At 35.6% G+C, this 27,688-nt stretch overlaps 1 protein-coding gene and 1 long non-coding RNA gene across 3 annotated transcripts; one reads left to right on the top strand and one right to left on the bottom strand.

Annotated features, from left to right (window-relative positions):
• Window positions 1-1,980: 1,980 nt before the first annotated feature.
• On the top strand, window positions 1,981-25,561 carry LOC123556637 (MIT domain-containing protein 1-like). Its single transcript, XM_053542901.1, has 7 exons — window positions 1,981-2,131; window positions 11,749-11,915; window positions 12,470-12,568; window positions 13,009-13,145; window positions 16,869-16,955; window positions 20,845-20,963; window positions 25,246-25,561. Exons 2-7 carry the CDS (start codon window positions 11,774-11,776, stop codon window positions 25,418-25,420), a joined length of 759 nt encoding a protein of 252 aa, XP_053398876.1. The 5' UTR covers window positions 1,981-2,131; window positions 11,749-11,773; the 3' UTR covers window positions 25,421-25,561.
• Window positions 6,490-7,925, bottom strand: LOC123558878 (uncharacterized). Of its 2 annotated transcripts, XR_006687825.2 has the most exons (3): window positions 7,688-7,925; window positions 7,273-7,391; window positions 6,490-6,685 (listed from the first exon to the last, which is right to left on the bottom strand). It is a non-coding gene; the product is annotated as an uncharacterized LOC123558878 (long non-coding RNA). The 2 variants fall into 2 exon arrangements; XR_008370911.1 differs by having other exon boundaries at window positions 7,273-7,925.
• Window positions 25,562-27,688: the final 2,127 nt, after the last annotated feature.

Raw genomic sequence — 27,688 nt, 5'->3', positions numbered from 1 at the left:
GGTAGATGAAAAAATTTATACAGAATAGGTGATAAGGTACGGTATGTTCAATATAAATCTAGATTAAATGACATTGAACACAGATTTTAAAATGACACACAGACACAGCACAAAAACATTCCAATGGCTGCTAATATACAAAACTGTTGGTTATAATTATATTACACTTGTGTAGTTGTAAGTATCCCCACCTGTCATGAAGAAGACCAATGTTCAATTCCCTTTTGGGGAACCAAAAGGTCACGTGTTTTGGAAATTACATCCGTCCGGGTTTTTTTTTGGGACCGGACCTTACTTCAAAGTGAGTGCTCTGCTGCTTTTGAGGGATGGCAACTATAAAATATTTTTGTATTAGATAACTCAATCCCCATAATGGCCCAAATAGAATAGCTAGGATTTTATATGCTGTCTATTATGTCCAAGAATGTTTTCTTGGAAAATAATTGGGTAGGTTTGATGGGACATTTTCCTCCTGTCCCCGCCCCCCATCACAAGTCAGGGGCCTCCTATGGTTTTCAACGTAGAAAATTTTAAAATAGGGCCCCAGGGTTAGGATTTATTATTCAGTTCTTTGTCAAGAGGTTTCTTACTTTTTTTAATGAATACGCTATGGCCTTTACGCATATTATTCGAAGAGTGTTTTTTAAATCTGGGGAAAATGCTATCCTGAAGCTCTCTGTTGATGCAGCATGCACTTCGACTTTGACCTGATGTACTTTCCAAGGCCTCTGTGGACATCGACTGAAGAGGGTTAAAAACTGCACATGGCAAAGTGAGAAACGCCTCAAGTGTGTGTTGTTAAAATGCTTAGGGCAAATGTTTTATACAATTTCACTGTACAGATATTCTTCACCCAAACAAGGGTTTCTGGGGGGACTGGGGCGAAAAACTTGAATGGTTTTCCGGCTTTGGGATAGTAATAAGCGGTGGGTAGGAATTCCAAACGGGATGGTGCGTGGAAAAAGGAATGTTTGGGAGCATTCATCGGCAGTGAGGCTGCAAAAAATTCACTGTGGTCATTACTTTGTCTATGGGTTTGAAAAAATGCTTTAGTAGGTAAATATGAAGAGGCACTGCAAAGTCCATGGGCCCACGGAAGAAAGGGTATGTCAAAACATGACGGCGTTGTTGTAAGGAGGGCCAATGAAGGTTTTTGATGATTTAAGAGCGCTATCTGGTTTTTGGGGGAAAAATGGCTTGTTGGGGACAAACTCATTTGGTTATGTTTATTTTTTTCAATCTTGTTGATGGAAATTTATACAGTAGATGAATATAGTTTGGGGCAAGAGTGTAATTGATGTCTTTTTTGACAACTGAGGGAAAGTTTTTAGGTTTCTTGTGGTCCAAGTGTTTTTAGAGCTTTACCCGTAATTTTTGGGTATGTATGTTCAACTAACAACTTATGTTGTTGAGTGGGTGCTTTTAATTTCTGACTTTTTCAGCCACCCCGACGTTACAGTTGACGTCCAATATAAACAACTGTATAACGGATTAGTTCGATAGTTCATGCTTGGGTTAGTCCAATAAATTTTATCGATCCTAGGAAATACTGAAATAATTTTTTTAATGGGCAATACCCTACTTGCGTCAAACACTCAAAAAACAAAATAGGGAAGCAATGTCCCATGAAATTTTTTTCGTGCTGCGTTATTTTTATTTTTTAAGCCGTTATTATATGAATTGACCTAAATTCAAAAAACTTACATGTATCGAAAGGGGATTCAATTCTTCATTGATTTATGTAAATAATTGTCTACTGTTGAGAAAATATCAAAGAAATAAATGTACAACATCAAAATCGTACTTACCATTTTGGTGTTTTCACTTGCCAAGTTAAATCAAGGCTCTGAATCCATTTTAAAACTTCCCTCGGTAAACCTGACATTTTCCAACCATCAGTGTTATCCTTGGAAACGTAAACTTCCGGTTCTCGTGATTTTAGCACAGCGTGCATTTTAGTTTATATTTTGACGAAGTTACTTCCCTTTCATGAAAATACGCCATTTGTCCTAAGGAAAACGAAGCTTGTTGTCTGATTCAGTAATTGTGTCAATTAATGATATTTGACATATTTTCGATTACGGGCATAACGTAAAAACGAAGAAAACAATAAACAAGTTATAGTAAAAAGGTTGTGTAGAATATTTATCGAAAATTATCTATAAAGTAAAGCGTGGGAGAGAAAATACCAAGGTCCCTTGTACGGGTGTCGAACCCGGGCACGTGATCTGTAGGCGGACCTCTAACCCCGTCGCTAAAGGGGGTTACAACGCAAGGCTGTTGGAATTTGCTCTATAAACCCCACCGTCATACACTTTTCCCCCTTCTTTTCAGAGCTTACCGCTCTCCAGAATGTATCAATGCCCCCCTGCATATCCCTCAAAAAACCCTTTGACACCCTTAAAGTAAACCCTAGAGAGAAAATACCAAGGTACCAACTGGGGCTCGAACCCTGGACCTATTGATCTACACTAACCACGTCACTAAAGGGTTAACCAAACAGCAGGACTGTTGGAAGTGGCCTATAATAAACCTACTATCACTACATAGATCTAGAACATAAGCAACAACTGTCATGTTCATCTACATCTATTGTGTACTGCCCAGTACTGGGAGGCGCTTTGTCTGGGACAGACTGTTAAAAGATCAGCAAGCTCATTAGGTGCAAAGTTAAAAAGAACTACAATTACTAAGATAAAAACAGATTAGAAAGTTACAGTTGCCAGCCTCTCAGTGAATAGAATCAAACTGGGGCTGGACTGTATGTGTAGGGAGAGACCTTCCAGGAACAAATTGTTCTTTGAAAAAAGGAGTTTGAATGGTATTGTGTGTGAGATTGTGGGATCAAGTAGTTCAGGTTCCTTGTAGGTGTGAGGTGGTTATGGTCAACTGCAATAAGACTGTATGTTATTTTAAAAAATATAATAAGGGAATTTTTAATGCTGCATGGTTCAAGGGATTGTTTTCTCGTTATTCTGAGCCCCTTAACTGGTATTTCAATTCTTTTCAGTAACAGATTTAAATTTCACAAGAGTTTTTACTATAGTTCGATACTCCAACATCTAAACTTAAAAGATCCCCATGGCAAAAAATTCTAAGGATTGTTGTCAATGAATAATCCAGGCTTTCACATGATTTTTCGTTGATCCAAGACATGATCATTTGTACTAGCTCTCAAAAACTATGGCTTTTTTTGAAAAAATTTCTTTTTTAAAAGTAAGAACATATATATAATTGTGTTTGCAGACAAAAAAAATTTACAATTATTTTTTTCTGTTTCCTAAAAGAATTAAGGTTCTATATTACCCCAGTGATTTTAGATAAGCAAATTTTGTGCCCAAATTTTCTGTTGTTTATATTTCTATTTTAATGTGGGTAATACTATTTTCTTTAACTGTTATATGATTTGCCACAACATGCATAAAAATTAGAAACCGGAAATAGCTGCAAGTGCAAATTTTCCAAAGGCTCGGATCAATGAGAAGAGGCATATAGATCTATCATAACAATACCAAAAATCATGGCTTAGGACTCGCATTTGTGAGTAAATGACAATTCAAGTGTGTACATAAATATTCTGATCTTTTTATGGGGCTTTAAAGTCATGTCCTAGTTTTTACCCATAACACATGATTTTTATGAATACAGGCTGACTCCGACCATGGCTGATTTGCCACAGATTTACTTGGCTTATTCGGTCCAAATTGTTTAAGTTTTCCTGATAGTAATCCAATGAGTAAAATTAATATTTATGAGTATTAAGAATGGGACATATTAACCAAATTAAAGAGCATATTTAAATGAATAAATAATGCATTTTAGCTTGTCAAAACAAACTTCTTACCTGCCTGTACGTTGTATATTTTTTGTCCTTACTTCAAGCTAAATCCTTATAATCAGCAATATTTCCTGATCATTCCCGAATCGGCCAAAATATATGGTCATTATCGACTCTTAATTCAAAGTTTGTGGTCCAAATCAGCCAAAATATTTGGTCCGAGTTAGCCTGGGCCGAATCAGCCATGGTCCGAATCAGCCTGTTACCATTTTTATACAAAAAAATACAGATAACACGCCAATAGCGGATCACTATATACACTTTTAGCATGTAGTATTTCATGATATCTAAACAAATTAACACTTACACAGAAATATTTAAACCTGTCCTATTCACCAATAGGGGATCACTTTTGCCAATAGGGGATCACCTAGTTTATCATATTTTCTGTCCATTTAAAATAGATTTTTTCTGACAAAACATGACTGTGGTATTAGAGTATAATGAGAATCAGTACGTTTACATTTCAAACAGGCGATACTAGGTAAAAGAATATAGTGCTAGTTTTTACAGTTATATTTCTAAGCATAATTAGCACCAACTATATTTTAAGACTAAAATCAAAATAATGATGCAAAGAACCTATTTATTTATCTAAATTTGCCAGTTCAAACCATTACAACAACAAATCAAGCATTGATTTGTATTTTTAAGCAGAATAAACAACCTTTTGATAATCCCTGAAGTGGGTGATCCTCTGTTGGTTGAATGGCCGTCTCTGCTTGATGGCACTTTTTTTCATCGAAGTCGATCAAAAATTCAAAGTCACATTTTTCCTATGAAAGTGTGTCTTTCACTCTTAAAAAAGTACTAGATTTGTGTGGTTTTATCTAAGAAACTTTGAGACATGCTCAAAAATATTCTACTTTGAAGAATTCAAAAGTGCTATATAAAATCCAAGTAAGGAAACTCATTGAACTCAAACTCATTAAATTAGATCCATCTTTTTTATGCCCCCGGCATCTACTGATGCGGGATGCATATCGTGATCGTCCTGTCCGTCCGTTCGTCCGTCCGTACGAGGTTAACCAAATGGGACCGTTTCGTCTAGCGTCAATACCTCTTACTAGAATGACTTGATACTAATGCAGATGTAACCTGTGAACATTCCTCATCTTCAGACATCACCTGACCTCAGTTTGACCTTGACCTCATTTTGGACTTAGGTTGCTTTATATAGGCCATCTCTTGGTTAACCAAATGGGACCGTTTCGTCTAGCATCAATACCGCTTACAAGAATGAATTGATACTAATACAGATGTAACCTGTGACCATTCCTCATCTTCAAACATCACCTGACTTCAGTTTGACCTTGACCTCGTTTTGGACTTAGGTTGCTTTGTATCGACAAGGATGCCACCGGGGGCATCAAGCGTTTATTGAACGCAGCTCCTTGTTTGTCTTAGAATTGCTAAGTGATAAGTCCTTAAATATTGTATACTAGAGATTCACATTTTATTTTGGCAGTGATCCACTAGTGGCGAGATGGCTGTAGCTACCATATAGGTCCCCAGTAAGTTAATTATGTCTCCCACCACACAGTGGTGTGGGAGACATATTGATTTACTTCGGTCTGTCAGTGTGTCTGTCTGTCTGTCACAAATCTTGTCCGCACTCTAAGTTGAACATTTCTCATCCAATCATCACCAAACTTGAACAGAATGTGTTTGATCGTAAGTCCTCGGCCAAGTTTGATAACTAGCCAAATCGGCCAAGGCACTTCGGAGTTATAGCCCTTGAATTACCAAAAATCGGCCTTTTTACTCTTGTCCGCACTCAAAGTCAAACATTTCTCATCCGATCTTCACCAAACATGAACAAAATGTGTTTGACTATAAGTCCTCGTCCAAGTTCGATAACTAGCCAAATCGGCCCAGGCACTTCCGAGTTATGGCTCTTGAATTACCGAAAATCAGCCTTTTTACTATTGTCTGCGCTCTAAGTGACAAACATTTCTCAACTGATCTTCACCAAACTTAAAAAAAATGTGTTTGACCATAAGTCCTTGGCCAAGTTCAATAACTAACCAAATCGGCCCAGGCACTTCATAATTATGGCCCTTGAATTACCGAAAATTGGCCTTTTTACTCTTGTCCGTGCTCTTAGTCGAACATTTCTCATATCCCGTCCCTAGATTTGCCACTACAATGCCACCCTTTTCAATGGTGGAGTATTTAGACAATTTTCCACCAAAATGCCACCTAAAATGCCACCAAAATGGTGAAAAAATGAACAGGACAGTGGTAAACCTGTTTTCCACTAAATTCCACCTTTTTCCACTTGTGTACACCTTTAGGTGGCAATAAGTGGAGTATTTAGACAGTTTTACACCATTATGCCACCATTATGGTGGAAAATTTGTTCGCCACTTAAGTCCACCAATAGCCACCTTCATGGTGGCAGTAAGTGGAGTATTTAGACAAAATACCACTAAAATGCCACCATTATGGTGTAAAATCTATTTTCCACTTAATGCCACTTATTTCCACCAATCCCCAATAGGTGGCAGTAAGTGGACAAAATTTCACCAAAACGCCACTATGGTGGCAGTCCTATTTTCCACTAAATGCTGCCAAATAGCTGGCAACTAGTGGAAATCGGCTGCACCAGCTAAATTTGAAAAAAAAATCAGTAGTAAGCAAAAATCAAATTATATTAATATATTTTTTATTTTTATGCAAAAATCAAAGACCCTTCACAAGAAATCACAAAAGATATGAGCACGGGGATTAGGATGCTGTCAATGCAGTCTTATTTTTTCATATTCCAGGATGGCTTAAGTAGATGGCAAATGACTCTCCAAATTTCACTCCTTCGGATGTAAAGCCATTTTTCCAGCACACAATCTGTAACAGCAAACCATATATCTATTAAATTAAATAAGTATATTTTTCTAACATTCTGAATAATTTTTCAGAAAATTGTAAATTTCCTCAAGGAAATATGAAATCAAAAGACTGAACTAACTTACTGACATAACAACAAACTACAAACTTAATCTATGTCAAATGATATGCCACATCTTTATTAAAACTGTGAGAAGTTTCATCAAAATCTACATTGTAGAAAAATTTCTATTCAATTAATACAGGAAAAATCCCTATTTTTTACCAAATCAAGGTAAATAATTGAGCAGTGTTAATAAGCTTATAATAATTGCACGAGGTTTAGTGATTCTATAGACAAAGCTGCTATAAATTTTTCCAATTACAAGCATTTCAGTTAATCTGATGGACAGATGAAACAGAAAGAACAACACCAAAAATAATATCCCTCTACCTTTGGCAAAAGATAATAATGGCACTTGGGTTTTTCATCACATTTATAATTAATATTTATCATATAATATGCCAGGAAATTCTATTAATTGGTGTATTTCTGTAAAAATTAAGGGTTATATAAATTAGTTTTTTTAAAAACATAAAATATTTACCTGATTCAGAATTATCTTGATATGTTTCTTTTATGCAGTAATAAGCTGTATGCTGCTTTGGTATATACAGCCAGGCAGGCAGATCATGTCACAAAGTCGCATTTTTTCACAGAAGGTTCCTGGTATGAAAAGTTTAAAGTGCATATTGTATCCTAAGTGCTAATCAACACTGTAAATAATTACAATGATACAATTTTACCAGCAGTGTTATAAACATAATTGAGCTATATTCTAGAAAATATATCTTGGATTAATAATCCATCGGCCAAACTTCCTAAAAGGAGATTGGTTCGATTTTAATTCCAAGCAGATTTGTAAATGTTGTTTCAAATTTGAGTATTTGTTAAGAGTAAGTAAATAAGACATGTTAAAGACAGTAACAATTAAAAAAAAATAAACAGTATAATATTGTTACCTCTCACAATGTGTTTCCATTTTCTCCCTGACTGACTCATCAAATGCCAGATTTCAAATTTTGGTATTACTACACAGATAAATTGATTCCACACATACACCTTTTTGGTCAGCTAAAGAAGGTGTCAAATACTAAAGTTGAAAACTATTATAAAAACATCCTTTTTATATACACTTCTTTTTTTTTCAATCAATGAAGAGAAAAGGCAAGAACTATTTCTTTGCATCTGACCTGATGTTTTCCTGCATATATAAATCTTAACTGACCCAAATTCCACCTGAGGTTGTTTCTATACATTAGTGTGAGAGCTTGTAACTTGATCTATCATTAATCTTATCTTTAACCAACTTTCACTCATGCAGAAATAATACACTGCAGACACATTCAAAAATGATCTTTTCAGATTCAGCCAGTACAGCCAATTTCCACTAGTTGCCACCTATTTTCCACCATTTTCTGTATTTCAGAATTGTTGATTGAAAAAGTGACTTATTAATATTATTTACATTGAATATAATATAAAGATATAATAATTAATAAATATTCTGTCTCACAAAATAACAAAAATTCAAACTTTCTGTATAATACACCACTCTGAATATTATTTTTGTCTAGCTGGAGTCAGCGTAGACTTATTCTCATTTTAACAAAATCCTTTGAAGGAGTCTGGGTACGTGATACTGTTTTGCTGATGTCGGTCAGTCGGTCTGTCAGTCTGTTGGTCGTTTGGTATGTAGAACAATCGGTTTCCCGATGGTAACTCAAGAACACTTGGTCCTAAGATCATGAAACTTTATATGGAGGTTCGTCATGACCAGCAGTGACCCCTATTGACTTGGAAGCCAGTAGGTCAAAGGTTTCCAGATGATAACGCTAGTGCTCTTGGGCCTAGGATCATGAAAGTGAATGGGAAGGTTGATCATAACTAGCAGATATCCCCTATAGATTATGAGTTCAGTAGGTCAAAGCTCAAGGTCACAGTGAACTGAAACAGTTAAGTTGTTTCCGGATGTTAATTTGAGAACTCTTAGTACTATGATCATGAAAATAAATAGGGACGTTGATCATGACCAGCAGACGACCCCTATTGATTTTGAGGTCAGTTGATCAAAGGTCTAGGTCACATTGACCCAGAACACTAGAACTTTTTTGCCCAATAACTTTGGTCTAAGATCACATTTGATGCAGAAGTCACTTATGACTGGTAAATGACCCATAATTATTGATTTGAGGTCAGTACATCAGACGTCCAGTGCACACTGACCAAATGATTTTTGTTTCTTGTACAGTTACTGAATGCATCAAGGGGGGTATTTCTGTGTTCTACGAGCTGTTGTCAATGTGGAGTTTTAGCAAAGCCAGGGTCCGTGTCAGTTAGGCCTGAAGTTTGACATTTAGTGTCCATTACACTTTGCCATCCAGCTGGCTTACGGAAGGTTGGTGGTTCTACCCAGGTGCCCGCTCATGATGAAATAATGCACGGAGGGGCACCTGGGGTCTTCCTCCACCATTAAAGCTGGAAAGTCGCCATATGGCCTATCATGTGTCGGTGCGACGTTAAATCCAACAAAAAAAAAAAACAAAAACAAAAAACAATTACACCTTGATTCCAAGCAGAGTCCATGTGAAGATTTTTGGCAAGGGTAATCCAATGTCTTCCAGTTTGCTTCTAAATCAAACATCACAAAAATTTCTAAGTTTTTTTCCACCTATTCGCCACCAAAAAAATTTTCAAAGTCCCTATTTTCCACTAAACGCCGCTCAGTTTACACCATGAAAAAGAACTATGTTCTACTTTCCACCTATTTCCACCTTCCTGCCACCATAAAGAAAAACAATGTTCAAATTTACACCTAATGCCACCTAAATGCCACCAAAATAAAGTGGCTTTTGGTGGCAAATTTACCACTTATTGGAAAAAAGAGTTGAATTACACCAAACGCCAGCTAATGCCAGCTATTTCCACCAATTGCCACCCTTTTAACATGGAAATAAGTGGCAAAGAGTGGCATTAGGCGGCAAATCTAGGGACGGGATGATCTTCACCAAACTTGACCAAAATGTGTTTGACCATAAGTCCTCGACCAAGTTTGATAACTAGCCAAATCGGCCCAGGGACGCCCTTGAATTACCCAAAATCAGCCTTTTTACTCTTCAAAGGTATATTTGTAGTGAGTAAACAGTAAAGAAAGACTGACTTACTATTTAGATTGTTAGGCAGTTGTGGGAAACATGCAGTTTTCTCAAAAGAAGCTATTGTTCTTGTCTTGATTTGATCAAAAAACATGCTCAAAAATATTCTACTTTGAAGAATTCAAGAGTGCTATATAAGTCCTCGGCCAAGTTCAATAACTAGCCAAATTGGCCCAGGGACTTCCGAATTCTGTCCTTGACTACCCAAAATCAGCCTTTTTACTCTTCAAAGGTATATTTGTAGTGAGTAAACAGTAAAGAAAGACTGACTTACTATTTAGATGACTAGGCTGCGTTCTGGGAGACATGCAGTTTTCTCAAAAGCAGCTCTAGTTCTTGTCTTGATTTGATCATTTTGAAGTATATTATCTAAGATTTTCTGAAACCTCTTCTTTAATTTCCATGTAGCTGCCCTTGCAGATAGTCCTACCTATCAAGTCACTGATAAATATGTAATCCCCAATTATACCTGGATTATTGCGGGAAGAACTTATCTCAATGCAGAAAAGTTGTCAAATACACCATTATTGTGTAATGTCAGAAAATGTTTTTTAAAAGTCTAATAAAATAAATTCAGATTCACTATTTAAGCTGAAATTTAGATATAATGTTATTTGTACCATATCACACATCACATATAAAAACAAGAAAAAACTCTTCAGTATTTACCATGAAAATTGACATTACAATGAATTGACATATCACTAAGATTTTAACCATACATTTACTTCATTATTCCTATTAACTTTTGTCATGCAGGTGAACAGGTAATTGCAGGATAGGATTAATTTGTGTCATTGATTGATCTCTAGTACTATGTCTACGAATTGCAGTGGTGTTGTATGATTTAAGTATCCATGACAAAATCTGTCATGTTATTATTTCAGTATGGAAATGCTACCTACATGTCAGGGATAGATCTGTCATGTGATTTCAGCAAAAATATTGCAAAGAAAGTAAAAGGAAAATAGCTCTACAGAGCAAAAAAAACTGAGGACAATTTAAATCCTCCATTATGCGAGTCTACCATTTTTTCTCATTCAATTTTCCTGTTTAGTGTCTGTATGCCTACAGCCTTACAGGACATAATATTATGGCTATGCATACAGGACTATCAGCTGTTGTTAGCTATTGTTACTCTTTAGCAGGTAATGCTTGTAACATGATTTAAGCTCTGCAAACAGGACTAGCAATTTATGTTAAATATATTTATTTTTTGTACAAAATTGCAGTTGCACAGAGTAAACATAGAGGCTCCCTGTATACTAGTATGTGTCTTACATGTTTCTGACTGATTATGGTGTTTTAATTGAGTACAAAGTTTTTGTGACTATGATTTTCACTTATAAGATCAGACTGGCTTGTTGTGGAAAGTGTTGTATGAGTAATTAATTGCTTTGAAAAAATTAATATTGGTATTAAAATGTGAGCTTCCTGGAATAAGCTTCTATGAGGTTTTTCATGACAATTAGTAAAAAAGCATATATATACCGGTAATATAATCAACCATGCAGTTATTGGAAAACAAAATCTCTGATTGGACAAGAGCGTAGCAGCCACCGCAAACTCCTTCTTTGATTGACAGGCAAACTTCGGACAAGGTTGTTCTTTTGTGTAATTGATAAGCTATGCATTTGACAATTTTTTACACGTCGCAGGGAATCGCAGTTGGAATATTTTGGCGTCCTTTTCCAAAAAGTATGCATACAGATATGCAGAATTAAACATTTCCGAGAACCCTGATTATACTATTTATTAAATAGATTACTCATTGATATTAATTTTATCTTCTGTTTGATTGAAAGAATTATGTTTTAGAAGACATTCAAATTTTAAAATCACTGTCCTATACTATATTTAATTGTCAGGACTGGAATACTTAGAGACACAGTTATGGCAGACAAGTTGGCTGGAGTACTAGCATCTGCTACCAGAGTGCTGACACGAGCTGTGGAGCTGGACACAGCAGGGAGGAATGCAGATGCTGTTGTATGTTACCAGGAAGGTCTACAGTTACTAATTGATGTCCTTAAAGGTACTGTACTTCCATGTAATAAAAAAACTTCAAACTCTTTCGAAAAGACTACAGAAAAAAAATCCCCATTTTAAGAAATCCAAAATAAATTTAAATTTAGACATTGATAAGGAGGCTGGTCAGTGTTGAGCCAGTTAAAATAGCTTCTATGTTGAGTAACCCCTTTAATTGATTAAATTGAATGAGACAGTTATGATGGCTTCACAGTTGAGCAGACCCTTTGATAAATTACACTGAATTTGCCAGTTATGATATATTTCACAGCTGCAGAACCAGTTTGATGAATTAAACTGAATGAGCCAGTTAAAATGGCTTCACAGTTGAGCAAACCCAATTAATTAAACTGAGCGATGGTGTTTTCTTGCAGTTGGAAACTTTGAACCCTACTTTATTTAATAGGCTTTTTCTTCCCAAATCTTTTCATATCACACGCAGTTATTGGTATTAAAATATAGTAAATTTCTGTTGGTAATATGGTACTAGTTGTAGGATCACACCTTGAAATATATGTCTAATTGTCTATTCATCTGCGCTAATAACAACTGAAACACCAGGTACTCCAGCAGAAAAGAAGGAAGGAATAAGAGCTAAGATAAATGAATACATGAAGAGAGCTGAAGAATTGAAGAAGAAAGTTGAACAGGAAAAGGAAGGTAAACTTTAGAAAACATTTTTTATTGTTAGTTTGGATTATGATTTAATACAAGAATTGATACTTTAAAAAAACAAACATGTCAGGTTACATCTTTCTTGCTGAAACCAAAGCTCGAGGCTGTCTTTTCCTGGACTTGAACACCTAAAATAACTTAACCAACGTGCATGATGTAACTTTGGAGTAATCAACATAAAAGCAGAATCATCTTAATGTAGTAACTTTATTAAAATATAATACAATTTTGCGAAGGTTGCAGAATATATAATGTCTTTCCAGAATCACATGTATTTTGAATAAATTGAAAATTTTCAAGATAAATCATGCCTTCAGTTTTTGGTTTGTTGTAATTAAAATGACTAACCACTTTCTTTTCAGATATTTATTTTAAAAAGTGCTTCTATGGCATCAGGCCTAACATAGGTCATTTTAAATTTGCAGCTGGAAAATACCATGAACAGATTCATATAGAAAATAATTCTACAGGACACAGCTTTGAGAGACTGTTTGGTAGATTCCTGGATGAAGATTTGACAGAGGTGACGGTGGAGGACCCCTATATAAGGTCTACACATCAGGTATACTTCACTGCCTGGTAGGTCTTTGTTCTGTTTAGCAATTCTGAGTACAGAGCTGGTTGTGATCACCCGGTGCTCGTTGTGTGTTATTGTCAACTATTTTACACTTACCACTCAAGAAGTTACAATTTTGGTTCAGTCTTAATGGAACTTATTCTGATTGTATACCTAAAAAATTTCGCACAAAATTGATACTGCATCATTTAGGATAAAGAAAACTGGGCCTTGAGGTTATGTTATAGAAAAAAACAACAAGTTATCATTATAGAGCCTACTAATGGTGTTATTCTTTTATGAAGTATAGGTCACATTTGTAGAGTTCTAGGTCATCTAGGAAAAAAAATTTGAGCTAAACTCCATGGTTCGCACAGACCTGGAAACATCATAGAAAATTTTTTTGGCTTAACTGAAGAATAGTTGGAGCTATTCTACTCACCCAAGTGTCAGCATTGCTGTGGCATAAGCACTGCACCTTGGTTGAAGTTTTTCATACAAGGTCATATCTCAGGAATTATTTAGACACTTCACACACCAGTTAAAAACCCTACTGAATTAACCTAGATTACTTCTAGTGTAAAATGAAAAATTTCCACTTAGAAAATGTGATCAAAGTTCTGTTTACATGTAACTATCAAGCTGTTTTTCAATAAAACAACTACAATGTTATATGTATTTGATTGTAACTTCAAACAATCCTTTCCAGTCATCAGACCTGCTGAAGTAACGAAGTAAGAGAATTTTTGGTGCAATCTGATTATTAAAATAATTTTATGGTTCTAGTTGACTTTGAAAATTTGGAAGTTTTGTGTGCAACTACAGTGTAACTGCCAACCTGTATCTCAGTAACATCTGTTTGTATTGGACTGAAATTTCACAAAGACATGCTTCTCATCAAATGTATTTTGCACAAATAAGTTACATGGCTTGAAAATATCTTCGAGATTGCTCACCGTCTGGCTTCTGTCAGTCTGTCCGGCGTCCGACCATGCACATTTTTCTTTAAACAACAGCTCCTCTTTTGGTGGAAGTTGATAAAACCTGTCCTGGATGTTCCTTGGTTGGTCCTCTTCCAAAACTGTTAAGACAGTTCCACTTGCTTGCACATAGGGGCCACCAAAGGTAAAAATAGAAAAATCTTCAAACAACATCTCCTCAGAAATCACTCGTCTGATTTTGAAGTAGTTTCACACAAATGGTCCTTATATAACCCTCTGTCAAAGTGTTCAAAGTATTCCTATTTTTCAAAAAAACATGACCGCCAGGGTGGTGGTCACTTTCCATTATGTGTATAATTATATTGCAAACTATTAAAATCTTGCCTGAAACAGCAGGCCCAATTTTAGAATAATTTTACTCAAATGTTCCTTTGGTGACCCTAATGAAGATTGTGGAAATTATTCTGATTCGTCAAAAACATGACCGCCGAGTGGGGGTTGGGGGTCACTTTTCCTTGTATGCATATAGTGGAACCATAAAAAGTCTGCATTGTCAAAAACTGCTGGTCCTTACAAATATTGTACAAGTATACTATTTCAAACTAATTCCACATTTACCTTGCATGATAATGTTCCAAAGTTTGGGTTGAGGTATTAAAATGAAACTTGGTCTGTTGGTTGTTTAAAGTAAGACCAAGGCTGAAATTTAAAGGTCTGAGGAATCAACTCCATGTCACTGTTACTAGAAATAGAAAAAAAACAGTTTCTGCTGAATAATTATAGTTAGGTTAAACTTGGCATATTGGTAGCTGATAGGAAAATCAAGTTTGGGTTTGCTTATTGGTTCAGCGAGATCAGGTTCAAGGTCAGCAGTCAGTCTGCTTCAAAAACCTAATCAGTCAGAGTACTTCAAAAACTGTGGTGCAATGGGCTAAGGTGTTGGGCCATTGTTCCTTTTCAAATGTTGAAATTTTGGTTGGCAGCAGATGAGCTGTGGTTGTAAGCCTGGTCTTGGCTTTAACTTTTTCTCTTTTTTGTTTGTTTCTTTTTTTATACAAGAAAAAAAGAGCCATTTACTAAAAAAAGATATTTTATTTGTATCGTCAGGAAGGCGGTTTCTTGTTTATAACTTGAAATAAGATTGACATGCTGTCTTTCAACTTGGGTGTAGCAATGTTCTTACTGCCCTGTCCAATTCAGCTTGCCAACAAGTGTATTATGCCCTGTTAGGCACAGCTCTCATTGGTACTTACAAGTAGAAGCCTTAAACACAGTTTTTTTTTTTTTTATACGCCCGTTTGAAAAACGGGACGTATTATGGGAACGCCCCTGGCGGGCGGATGGGCGGGCAGGCGGCGTCCACAGACTTTGTCCGGAGCATATCTTCTTCATGCATGGAGGGATTTTGATAAAACTTGGCACAGTTTTTCACCATCATGAGACGGAGAGTCGTGTGCAAGAACCATGTCCCTAAATCTAAGGTCAAGGTCACACTTAGAGGTCAAAGGTCAAATTCAAGAATGACTTTGTCTGGAGCATATCTTCTTCATGCATTGAGGGACTTTGATGAAACTTGCAAGCACAATGTCGGTTTCCAAACCATTCTAATAGGTCACTAAGTCAGTCAGATTGTGGATTTCCATGTCATTGCAAAGTAACACCAGATCCCAGGGTCCCTAGGTCAAGGTCGTCACACTTAGAGGTCAAAGGCAGATACAAAATGAACCTTGGAGCATTCTTCTTCTTGCATGGAGGGATTTTGATTTAATTTGGCACAATGTTCACCACCACGAGACGGTGTGTCATGCGCAAGAACCAGGTCCCTAGGTCTAAGGTCAAGGTCACACTTAGAGGCCAAAGGTCAGATACAAGAATGACCTTTCGAAGCATTATCTTCTTCATGCATGGAGGGATTTTGATGATAACTTGGCACAATTGTACACCACCACGAGACGAGTGTCATGCGAAAGGATCACTCATTGTACCTAGTCTAAGTACAAGGTCACATAGACAAGCAGATAGATGACTGTCGAGATCTTCTTCATCTGGAGGATTTGATTACTGACAATTGTACACCTATGACAATTCATGGCGGTTCTTTAGAATACTTCTATGTTGTACTATATAGCTATATGTAACTTTCATATATCATAGGAAATCGAGCCACTTTTCTGTAGTACAACATGCATGTTACATCCAATTTTGAGGTGTATTTTGACCAATCTCTACCTGGTAAGCATTTTTTTTTTTTTTTTTTTTTTTTTTTTTTTTTAAAGATTAACTTCCTTTAGTTGTTACTATAAATAACTTAAATTGTAACTTTTTTTATAATTGACCGTAGGGAAAAACCAAGACCACATTTCTGTGGTACACCATAGATGTTACTTTCAAATTTTAGGTGTATTTTAAGGTATCTTTACCTGGTAAGGAGTTTTTATGTGGATTAAGAAAAACAAAAGAATTACAATAATTACTAAACAACCACAAAATTAAAATTCCATTTGCAGATACAGGTGCTAGAGTAAAGAAATTTGCTGTGACGGGCGTATATTGTGACATTCTGGCACTCTTGTTTTTTTATAGCTTAATATGAAAAATAAAAAATGTAAAAATGTCACACAAAAATTAAGGAATTTTTTCAGCTTAAGTCCATGCAAACCATATGAGTCATTAGATGTAATCGTAATAAACATGTTAACTCTCTTGTATTGAATCAAATTGATTTAAATGTTTTTAGACTGTTTGCAGACTCATTCATCCAATGATTGTTTCTTTTTGTTTCTTTCAGATGTACAATTTTCTGCGTTTGTGTGAACTACTAGTGAAATCCAAGGCAAAGGTGAATAAGATAAGGCTGATAACTGGACAAGATGAGGTAATGTTTTCACCTTTTGTCTTGTGCTCCATTCCTGCCTTTTCAGTGTTACATGCTAACCTCAGTATGAAGTGCTTATTGTGAGATTTTAGAATCGTTGGATGTCCATAATCTCTCCTTGATTTGTTCATCTTTTTGTCCGCAGTTGACTTACTTATTTTCTGATTTTTACATTTCTAAAACAATCTCCATTATATTTGATCATAAGCCAGGTCAGTCAAGTTGGTAAAGATCCTTCAAGTTGTCATATTTTACTACGTTAACACGTATGTGCCTCCTTTTCTTCACCAATCTGATTAATATTCGAATTGAATGTGTATAAACTTCAAATCTAGGCAAGATTTAATTATGGTTAAGTTGAACCATAAGGTCAAGAGGTATGTACCATTGATTATCCCCGACTGGGGGAGACAAATTGTTTTTGCCCTGTCCGTCTGTCAGTCCGAGCCCACAAATGAACATTTGTTGGGTATAGAGAACAATAGGTAACAGTAAATTCTATTCATTCCGTAGTGTTTATTGGGTACTTTTTGTAGCATATTGGGTACTTTTTAACAAAAGAAATACCCAATAAAGGTCCATCTGTAGGAAACGTCCATCCATCTGTCCGTTCGTCCATCCGTCACACTTCATTTCTGATCAATAACTAGAGAACCATTTGACATAGAACCTTCAAACTTCATGGGTTGGTAGGGCTTATGGAGTAGACCACTCCTACTTTTTTTGGGTTACTCCATCAAAAGTCAAGGTCACAGGGGCCTGAACATGGAAAACCATTTCCGATCAATAACTTGAGAACCACTTGACCCAGAATGTTGAAATTTCATAGGATGATTGTACATGCAGAGTAGATGAACTGTATTGATTTTGGGGCCACTTGGTTAAAGGTCAAGGTCACAGGGACCTGAACATGGAAAACCATTTCTGATCAATAACTTGAGAGCCAATTGACCCAGATGTTGAAACATCATAGGATGATTGTACATGCAGAGAAGATGACCGCTGTTGATTTTGAGGTCACTCTATTAAAGGTCAATGTCACAGGGTCCAGAACATGGAAATCCATTTCCAATCAATAAATTGAGAACCATTTGACCAAGGATGTTGAAACTTCATAGGGTGATGGAACTTACAGAGTAGATGACCCTATTGTTTTTGGGGTCACTCCATCAAAGGTCAAGGTCACAGGGGGCATCTGCCAGTCACACTTCATTTTCGATCAATAACTAGAGAATCATTTGACCTAGAACCTTCAAACGTCATTGGGTGATAGGGCTTACAAATAGATGACCTCTTTCTATTTTTGGGGCTACTCTATCAAAGGTCAAGGTCACAGGGGCCTAAACATGGAAAACTGTTTCTGATCAATAACTTGAGAACCACTTTACCCAGAATGTTGAAACTTCATAGGATGATTGGACATGCAGAGTAGATGACCCCTAATTAATTTGGGGTCACTCTATCAAAGGTCAAGGTCACAGGGGCCAGAACATGAAAAACTGTTTCCAATCCATAACTTGAGAACCACTTGGCCCAGAATGTTGAAACTTCATGGGATGATTGGACATACCGAGTAGATGATCTCTGTTGCAGCCAACCATCGGTGTCGCTTGGACTTTTGCTCTTGTCCCTTATTGACTTCTTGCCTGTTACTACAGGAACTATGCATTGGGGGAGCCATCCACTTTTCTACAAAAGCATCTTCTAGTTTACTAAGCTACCCCGGAACATCATGACTTCTCTAATGACACCTGTACTGGTTTTTCCAGGAAGCAGACTCGAGAGTAGTTCAAATAAGCTTGAAGCTTTCATCACAATCAAACTAAAATAAATTAGTATAAACTAAACACCTTCATTTTCTTCTTCACAAGACCTTGGTCAGGTTATATTGTGGGCTGTATGGGGCATTTTTATCAAAAGTTACATGTCCTTGATTAGAAAAATTTGTTCAGTTTTTATTTTCACACACATGGTCTCTAATGACATCATTTCTTCAAGTATATTTATCACGTTTGAATACATTTGTGTATGTGATCTAGATTTTTGGTAAGGTCCGACTGTTTATTGAGCAGTTATATGCTCTTGAGCTAGCAATAATGGCCATAGAGCGTATTGGACTGTAACACCTATATTGCAAACTGTACCAAACTTGGTGTGTACTGTGAACTCATTAATATTCGTGGGGGACTAATTTTCGTGGATTTCATGGTTAAGTCAATCCACGGAATTTAATCCCAGTGAAATGTAAAACTTCCATTCATTTTGTGTTCAAAAGTTGAAATCCACGAATACATATCCCCACGAAATTGCCGTTTTAACCAAAGCCACGAAATTTCATGCCCATGAAATTAAATGATTTTACAGTATCTGGATGTAAATCTATGTGACCACAACATGTAACTTATCATTAAAGAAGTTGCATTTAGGTAACTGATAGAGGGCCATCATGGCCCATAATGGCCCTCTTCTTGATAGACTAGATGAATTATCAGTGACCTGCAATATTTTTTTCATAATTATATATATTTCACAACTAAGTACATTGTATATTGAGTGAAAAGAACTACTTTATTCAGAAATTTGCTTGTTTACAAAATACATCAAAAGTGTTTAAATTATTATTATTGCAAAATGCTTAATCTCCATTTCAAACAACTGTAGAGTAATAAACACTTATTGAATGTATTGCTGGACAGTTAGTCAGAATTATAGCCAGAGGTCCAAAAGAACTAACTTGCGAATAGTTACAACTGTTGACCAGCATGCCATTCAATAAGTGTTCTATTGTCTCAACATCAGAAATAAAATTTTGCAGATGTTTTTCAAGTTTTGAATTTCAGTGTAAACTGTACATACAGCCAAACCGTTTTTATATAAAGAATCATGTAATAATGTCTAATAATGCATTTTGTAGTCAGAATATTTGTTAAGTTTAATCACCCATAAGAATGACTGAAAATCAGCAGATTCTGTTCAATATTATCATGAAGTGTTGTCTGTTTGTCAAACATTTCCAAAGTAATATCTGATATCAACTTGAACTGTTTTTGGTTGTCGAACAAAGACATAAATTTCTATGTGTAATCTTAATAATGTGATTGATTGAAATTAAATTCTAAAGCACCTATAATTTTAATAATGCTTAATATGTAGAGATAGGTTTCACTCCATTTTCTGAATGTATCAGGCAGTTGAGCCAGAAGAATTTAAATAAGTTAAATGGTAATAAGCAGCAAAGATTACAAGTTTATTTAGGCAGTTAAAGGTAAATTTTATATACCATCGCATTGTGAAGCAATTAACATAAGCTCTGTAGAGCTTTCGAGTGACCCTATTTTAAGAACAGTTAAAACTATTAATGCCTTACCCCCAATTTGCTGTTACTCATTTACAGCTAGGTCAGCTGAGGCAGTCACGTTAAATTGCCTTGCCAGACGATACACCGCAATTGGAGTAGCCAGGAATCAAAACCAGTGCCTTCACCTTCATAGGAAAGCATCTTGGCCCTTTTGACCAATGTGTTCATAATTCTGTTTATAACAGCTGTCGATTAACTGTCTTTAGACACTAGTAAAAGTTGCAAAAATATTTGTGCAGATAATTGCATTAACCTAAATAATGTCAAATGAAAGAGATTTTTTTTTTAACGCAGCAGAAGTAAACATCATTTTGCATAATTATAATACTGGTTAAAATAACATTTAATTACAAAGATAAAATTTAATGAAATACATGCTTTTGATAGAAATTTCTGCCTGTAACCAGCCATACTGTTTTTTTTTCAAAATAGCAATACAATGTATGAAAGAAAATTCTATATATTGTAAAGTTGTTGCTCCAGTATTTCCTGGCAATTGATATTGTATTTTTTTTTGTTGTCTAACATCAGAATGCAGACCAAAGAAAACATCAACAGAGTAAGCTGTCAGAGTTAGCAACCAGTCTTCTGTCATACCAGATAACTCTTGAGATAGAATACTCTCAGACACTGCATGATAGAGAAATAAGGTAAGATTGAAATCTTCATTGCAAACAGTATATGAAAGAGACATTTGGTAAGATTGAAATCTTCATTGCAAACAGTATATGATAGAGACATTTGGTAAGATTGAAATCTTCAATTGCAAACAGTATATGACAGAGACATTTGGTAAGATTGAAATCTTCATTGCAAACAGTATATGATAGAGACATTTGGTAAGATTGAAATCTTCATTGCAAACAGTATATGATAGAGACATTTGGTAAGATTGAAATCTTCAATTGCAAACAGTATATGACAGAGACATTTGGTAAGATTGAAATCTTCATTGCAAACAGTATATGACAGAGACATTTGGTAAGATTGAAATCTTCATTGCAAACAGTATATGATAGAGACATTTGGTAAGATTGAAATCTTCAATTGCAAACAGTATATGACAGAGACATTTGGTAAGATTGAAATCTTCGTTGCAAACAGTATTTGACAGAGATATTTGGTAAGATTGAAATCTTCGTTGCAAACAGTATATGACAGAGACATTTGGTAAGATTGAAATCTTCGTTGCAAACAGTATTTGACAGAGACATTTGGTAAGATTGAAATCTTCGTTGCAAACAGTATATGACAGAGACATTTGGTAAGATTGAAATCTTCATTGCAAACAGTATTTGACAGAGACATTTGGTAAGATTGAAATCTTCATTGCAAACAGTATTTGACAGAGACATTTGGTAAGATTGAAATCTTCATTGCAAACAGTATTTGACAGAGACATTTGGTAAGATTGAAATCTTCATTGCAAACAGTATTTGACAGAGACATTTGGTAAGATTGAAATCTTCATTGCAAACAGTATATGACAGAGACATTTGGTAAGGAGGGAATTTCAGTAGAGAAATGCGGTTTGATGCAAACTGTACATGATATAGAAATCAGATAGTTTCAGTCATAAACTACATTAAATGGATATTACATGACAGTACAATGAAATTTCAGTTGCAAATCCTACATAATAGAGATATAAGGTAAAATGGAAATTCTGTTGTAGAATCTATGTGAAAGAGATAATAGGCAAGGATGAAGTTTCATTCTAAGATTCTATATTATATAGAAATTGGGTAAGGTTGAAATTCCTATAGCAATTTATCATGTAGGTATTAGGAAAGATGAAAATTCTGTTGCATTGTCTTTGTGACAGAGATATTAGATGACAATGCAATTTCTGCCACAGACAGAGAAATCAGGTAATGATGAAGTTTTACACACAGACTCTACACTGTTAAACAAGAGATCACAGAGTGATCTTGGCGCCCACCAATGTGCCATTTTTGAGTGTTCCAAATTTCAAGACTTACTGACTAGCTCAAGGTCAAATTTCATTTCCGTACACAACACAAATCTATGCAAGTGGTCCAAATTTGAAGGCTGTAGCTTGAGAAATGTAAAAGTAGGTCACTAGGTCAAAATCCAGGTCAAATTTTACTTCGGAATACAAAACTATGCATGTGGTCCAAATTTGAAGCCTGTACCTTCAAAAATGTGAAAGTAGGTCACTAGGTCAATGTAAAGGTCAAAGTTTGTTTCGGTACACAAAACTATGCATGTGGTCCAAATCTGAAGGCTGTAGCTTGAGAAATGTAAAAGTAGGTCACTAGGTCAAAATCAAGGTCAAATTTTATTTCGGAATACAAAACTATGCATGTGGTCCAAATTTGAAGCCTGTACCTTAAAAATGTGAAAGTAGGTCACTAGGTCAATGTAAAGGTCAAAGGTCATTTCAGTACACAAAACTATGCAAGTGGTCCAAATTTGAAGGCTGTAGCTTGAGAAATGTAAAAGTAGGTCACTAGGTCAAAATCAAGGTCAAATTTTATTTCAGAATACGAAACTATGCATGTGGTCCAAATTTGAACCTGTACCTTCAAAAATGTGAGGGTAGGTCACTAGGTCAATGTCAAGGTCAAAGTTTTTTTCGGTACACAAAACTATGCATGTAGTCCAAATTTGAAGGCTGTAGCTTGAGAAATGTGAAAGTAGGTCACTAGGTCAAAATCAATGTCATATTTCATTTTGAAACACGGAACTATGCATATGGTCCAAATTTGATGCCTGTACCTTCAAAAATGTGAAAGTAGGTCACTAGGTCAAAATAAAGGTCAAAGTTTTTTCCAGTGCACAAAATTATGCATGTGGTCCAAATTTGAAGGCTGTAGCTACAGAAATGTGAAAGTAGGTCACTAGGTCAAAATCAAGGTCAACTCATGTCAAGGTTCATCTTGCCACTCAAAAATATACATGTGGTCCAAGTTTGAATGTTGTAGTTACTGACAAGAACATTTTAAAAGCTTTTCCCTATACAAGTCTATATGAACCATGTGACTCCCGGGGCGGGGCCATATTTAACCCTAGGAGGATAATTTGAACAAACTTGGTAGAGAACCACTAGATGATGCTACATTACAAGTATCAAAGCCCTAGGCTTTGTGGTTTGGACAAGAAGATTTTCAAAGTTTTTCCCTATATAAGTCTATGTAAACCATATGACCCCCAGGGCGGGGCCATATTTGACCCTAGGGGTATAATTTGAACAATCTAAGTTGAAGACCACTAGATGATGTCACATACAAAATATCAAAGCCCTAGGCCCTGTGGTTTTGGACAAGAGGTTATTCAAAGTTTTTCCCTATATAAGTCTATATAAACCATGTGACCCCCAGGGCAGGGCCATATTTGACCCCAGAGAAATAATTTGAATCATCTTGGTAGAGGTCCACTAGATGATGCTTCATACCAAATATCAAAGCCCTAGGCTCTGTGGTTTTGGACAAGAAGGTTTTCAAAGTTTTTCCCTATATAAATCTATATAAATTATAGAAATAAACAAAGGGCCATAACTCACTCATAAATTGTTGAACCAGTCTGATTTTCAGGGGGACACAACTAGGGTACCAATACATCATTCTGACAAAGTTTGGTCAAAATCCCCCCAGTAGTTTCTGAGGAGATGCGATAACGAGAAATTGTTAACGGACGGACGGACGGACGGACGGAATGACGGACGGACGGACCACGGACGCAGAGTGATTTTAATAGCCCACCATCATCATGATGGTGGGCTAAAAATAAGGTTAGGATAAGATTTCCATTGTAAATGCTACAAGATACTACATTTTTGAGAAAGTTAGAATGGGCTCTTGCAAATACGCTTAAATATTTAGAAATAAAATAAGTCTTAAATATCATTGAGTTATGCTTTAACTTAAGTGGTATACTGTACATAATAGAGAAATAAAGTAAGGGTACCGTATTTTCTGGACAATAGGCCGCTGCACCGTATTGGCCGCAGCCGTATATTTTAACTATTTCAGAAATAAAATTTAACGTATAGGCCGCTCCGGCATATTGGCCGCGGCCTATACACCACTATGCGGCGAACATGACCATGCTGTATAAAGTATGTTCTCGAGAAATAGTCATTGAAATCGATTGTTTTTACAGGTAATCACACTTGTTAATCCGTCGAATGCAGTGAACTGTTGAGTCAGAGTGTAAGTTTTCGTGAGCTTTTTTTAAAGGCCTTTTCGGCAAAATTGACCATTCTAAACACATTACATTTTACTTGATTCGATGGAATATTAAGCAAAATATGACTACACGGACATGAAAGAAAAAATTACCTGAAATCAACACTGGAATATCCAGTTGAATTTCAACAACTTTCAAAAGGCAAGTGAAAAATTAAAACTGTTGTATAGGCTGCATGAAAGGCCCATTTAGAAAAAATAAAATGATGTATAGGCCGCTTCGACGCATAGGCCGCACCTTTGAAAAATTCACTTTTTTTAACGTATAGGCCGCGGCCTATTGTCCGGAAAATACGGTAATACATGTATTTTAATAAGAGACTGCATGATTGAGTGAATTTCAACACTGACAATGTTTGCAAGATTGTATAGATATATTAAAGGTGAAAAATCAGTTTTGAATAAAAGAAAAAGGTTAGAAACCAGTTTTGAGTAAAAGACTCAACATGCAAGAAACAAGTGTTAAAGATAACCTTTAATTGAAATGATAAACACTATTTGGGGTCTGTGACATACCTTTAACATTTAGCCTGCTGGCAGCAAGTGATTTTTTCTTTGCAGGCTCATCTTGGTCTGCACTGTTTGCTGTTCAGTCAGTAAATTTTTAAAGGACATCCCTTTGAATAATAAATGGTACTGCCAAAATTGAAAGATAGACCAGTCCATTTAGAAATATAACAGGGTATAAAAGGTTAATGATATCCTTTTTTTTCTGTTTCAGGTTGAACAATGGTTGGATCATTAAGATAGGTCGAGGTCTGGATATATACAGAGCCACACAGGGGAAGTTTGATATAGGATTCTGTGACTTTGATTTGAGAAGGTGCTATGAAACCACAGTGGATATATTTCATAGTAAACATGTTAGCATGAAATTTAGTGCCTCAGGATCGTAAAAGTATCAGGGTTTTAGAATTTATTTTTTTAAACGCTTATCTGTGATTCAATCCAGTTTTGTGATGAAATTAATGAATATGACTTCTTAATGCAGTTTGAAATTCATAGCTTGGGGATTAAGGGATGGGGAGTAGGGGGTTGGGGGGGTCGAGAGGGGGGCAGGTGGTGCCAACCATTCACAGATATCCATGTTTTTCCCAAACTTTTTGGGGAGTCAAAAACAAATGTATCTCTTTTTCTTCCTTTTACTTCAGTATACAACTTTAGCAACAATACTTAGTTTTATCTATATGCCCTTAAATATACATTTTTACTTTTGTTTACTTTTTAGCTCACCTGAGCACGAAGTGAGCTTTTGTGATCGCCCTGTGTCCGTCGTCGTCAATCGTCCGTCATTGTCAACAATTTGACTGTTAACACTCTAGAGGTCACAATTTTAACCCAATCTTAATGAAACTTGGTCAGAATGTTACCCTCAATAAAATCTTGGACAACTTTGATATTGGGTCATCTGGGGTTAAAAACTAGGTCACCAGGTCAAGTCAAAGGAAAAGCTTGTTAACACTCTAGAGGTCACAATTTTGGCCCAATCTTATGGACGAATTCAATAGCGGGTCATCTAGGGTCAAAAACTAGGTCACCAGGTCAAATCAAAGGAAAAGCATGTTAACACTGTAGAGGCCATATTTATGATTGTATCTTCATGAAACTTGGTCAGAATTTTACTCATGATGATCTTAAAGTCCAGTTTGAATCTGGGTCATGTAGGGTCAAAAACTAGGTCACCAGGTGAAATCAAAGGAAAAGCTAGTTAACACTCTAGAGGCCACATTTATGACCACATCTTAATAAAACTTAGTCAGAATGTTAATCTTGATGATCTATAGGTCAAGTTCAGATCTGGGTCAGGTGGGGTCAGAAACTAGGTCACCAGGTCAAATCAAAGGAAAAGCTTGTTAACACTCTAGAGGCCTCATTTATGACTGTATCTTCATGAAACTTAGATAGAATGTTGACAATTCTTTATTTGCTTCAAGGCCTCCGGCCCATGCAAGGTATATACAATATACATATACAAAGCTTTCAAAATCAGTATAGTGTGCGTATATAGATATAAACATATATAACAGTGTTGCAATATGGGTGTTTGTTTCATAAGTGTTTACTTCAATCAATCTAACATCTAAATGTCTTGCTCTAATAAAGTTTGTAAAAGTTTCTTTCTTTTTTCAAATGCATAATAAAGAAATATCGCTGTTGATTTTATCAGTTCTTCATTTCTTGTAGACATAAGAATATTAAATTTATTAACATCTGGACGAGTATAATATTTACTTGGTATATGTAGTTCACGGAGATCTCTATAACATCCACAGCGTAACAGGAAATGGTACTCATCCTCAACAGAATTGGTATCGCATAGTTTACATTTTCTATTTTCTCTTGCGGTATTAGTATACCTTCCTTTCTCAATTTCTAAATCCATACTACCTAATCTAAAATTAACATAAACGTATCTGAACTTTCTCAAATTAAGTACATGCAGGTATAGCTCAAATTCAAACTCATATTTAAATTCTTTATAATGCACAAGTTTAGCATTTAGGTTTAAATTTACATTCCAATCTTGTTTATAAATATCCTTTAACCTATTTTCAAACATTTTTAAGAAGCCCGACTCATACTGCACATTTTGACTTAACCATACGTGACCAAAACCATGACTCATCAAGCAATTTTTAACAGCAGTTACCATGTTTACATGCCCATTCATATCATCATTTAGCATCATATTATAGCATTTCTTTACAAGCCTATCATTGGGCATTTTCAGAATTTTCATCCAGTACTTAATTGACCTTTTGTATGTTGTTATGTATAATGGGTATCTACCACAGTCTCCGAAAAATTGCAACATTAGATGTTTTCTGTTTAGCACACATAAACCTTTTACATGCGTAATACTGAACACGTTCTAGTTAGTCAAACTTATATTATATGCCCCATATTTCAGAACCGTATAGCAATTGAGGACAAACTTTACAATCAAAAATTTAAAAAAATACAGATTTTGACAATTGACCACAGTTGTACAGTGAATTCAGAATAGAGATTAGTACTCTTTTCCCTTTAACACATAGGTCATGGACCATAGAATTCATAGATAACTGTCTAGTAAATGTCAATCCAACATAACCAAATTTATTTACAACTTCAATCTCAGCATCTTTATATTTCCATTTTTCATTCCTCGCAAGTAAGCCATA

The sequence above is a fragment of the Mercenaria mercenaria genome, chromosome 5 (genome assembly GCF_021730395.1).
Source record: "Mercenaria mercenaria strain notata chromosome 5, MADL_Memer_1, whole genome shotgun sequence".
Lineage (NCBI taxonomy): Eukaryota > Metazoa > Mollusca > Bivalvia > Venerida > Veneridae > Mercenaria > Mercenaria mercenaria.
This window is presented reverse-complemented; position numbering and strand designations above follow the sequence as displayed.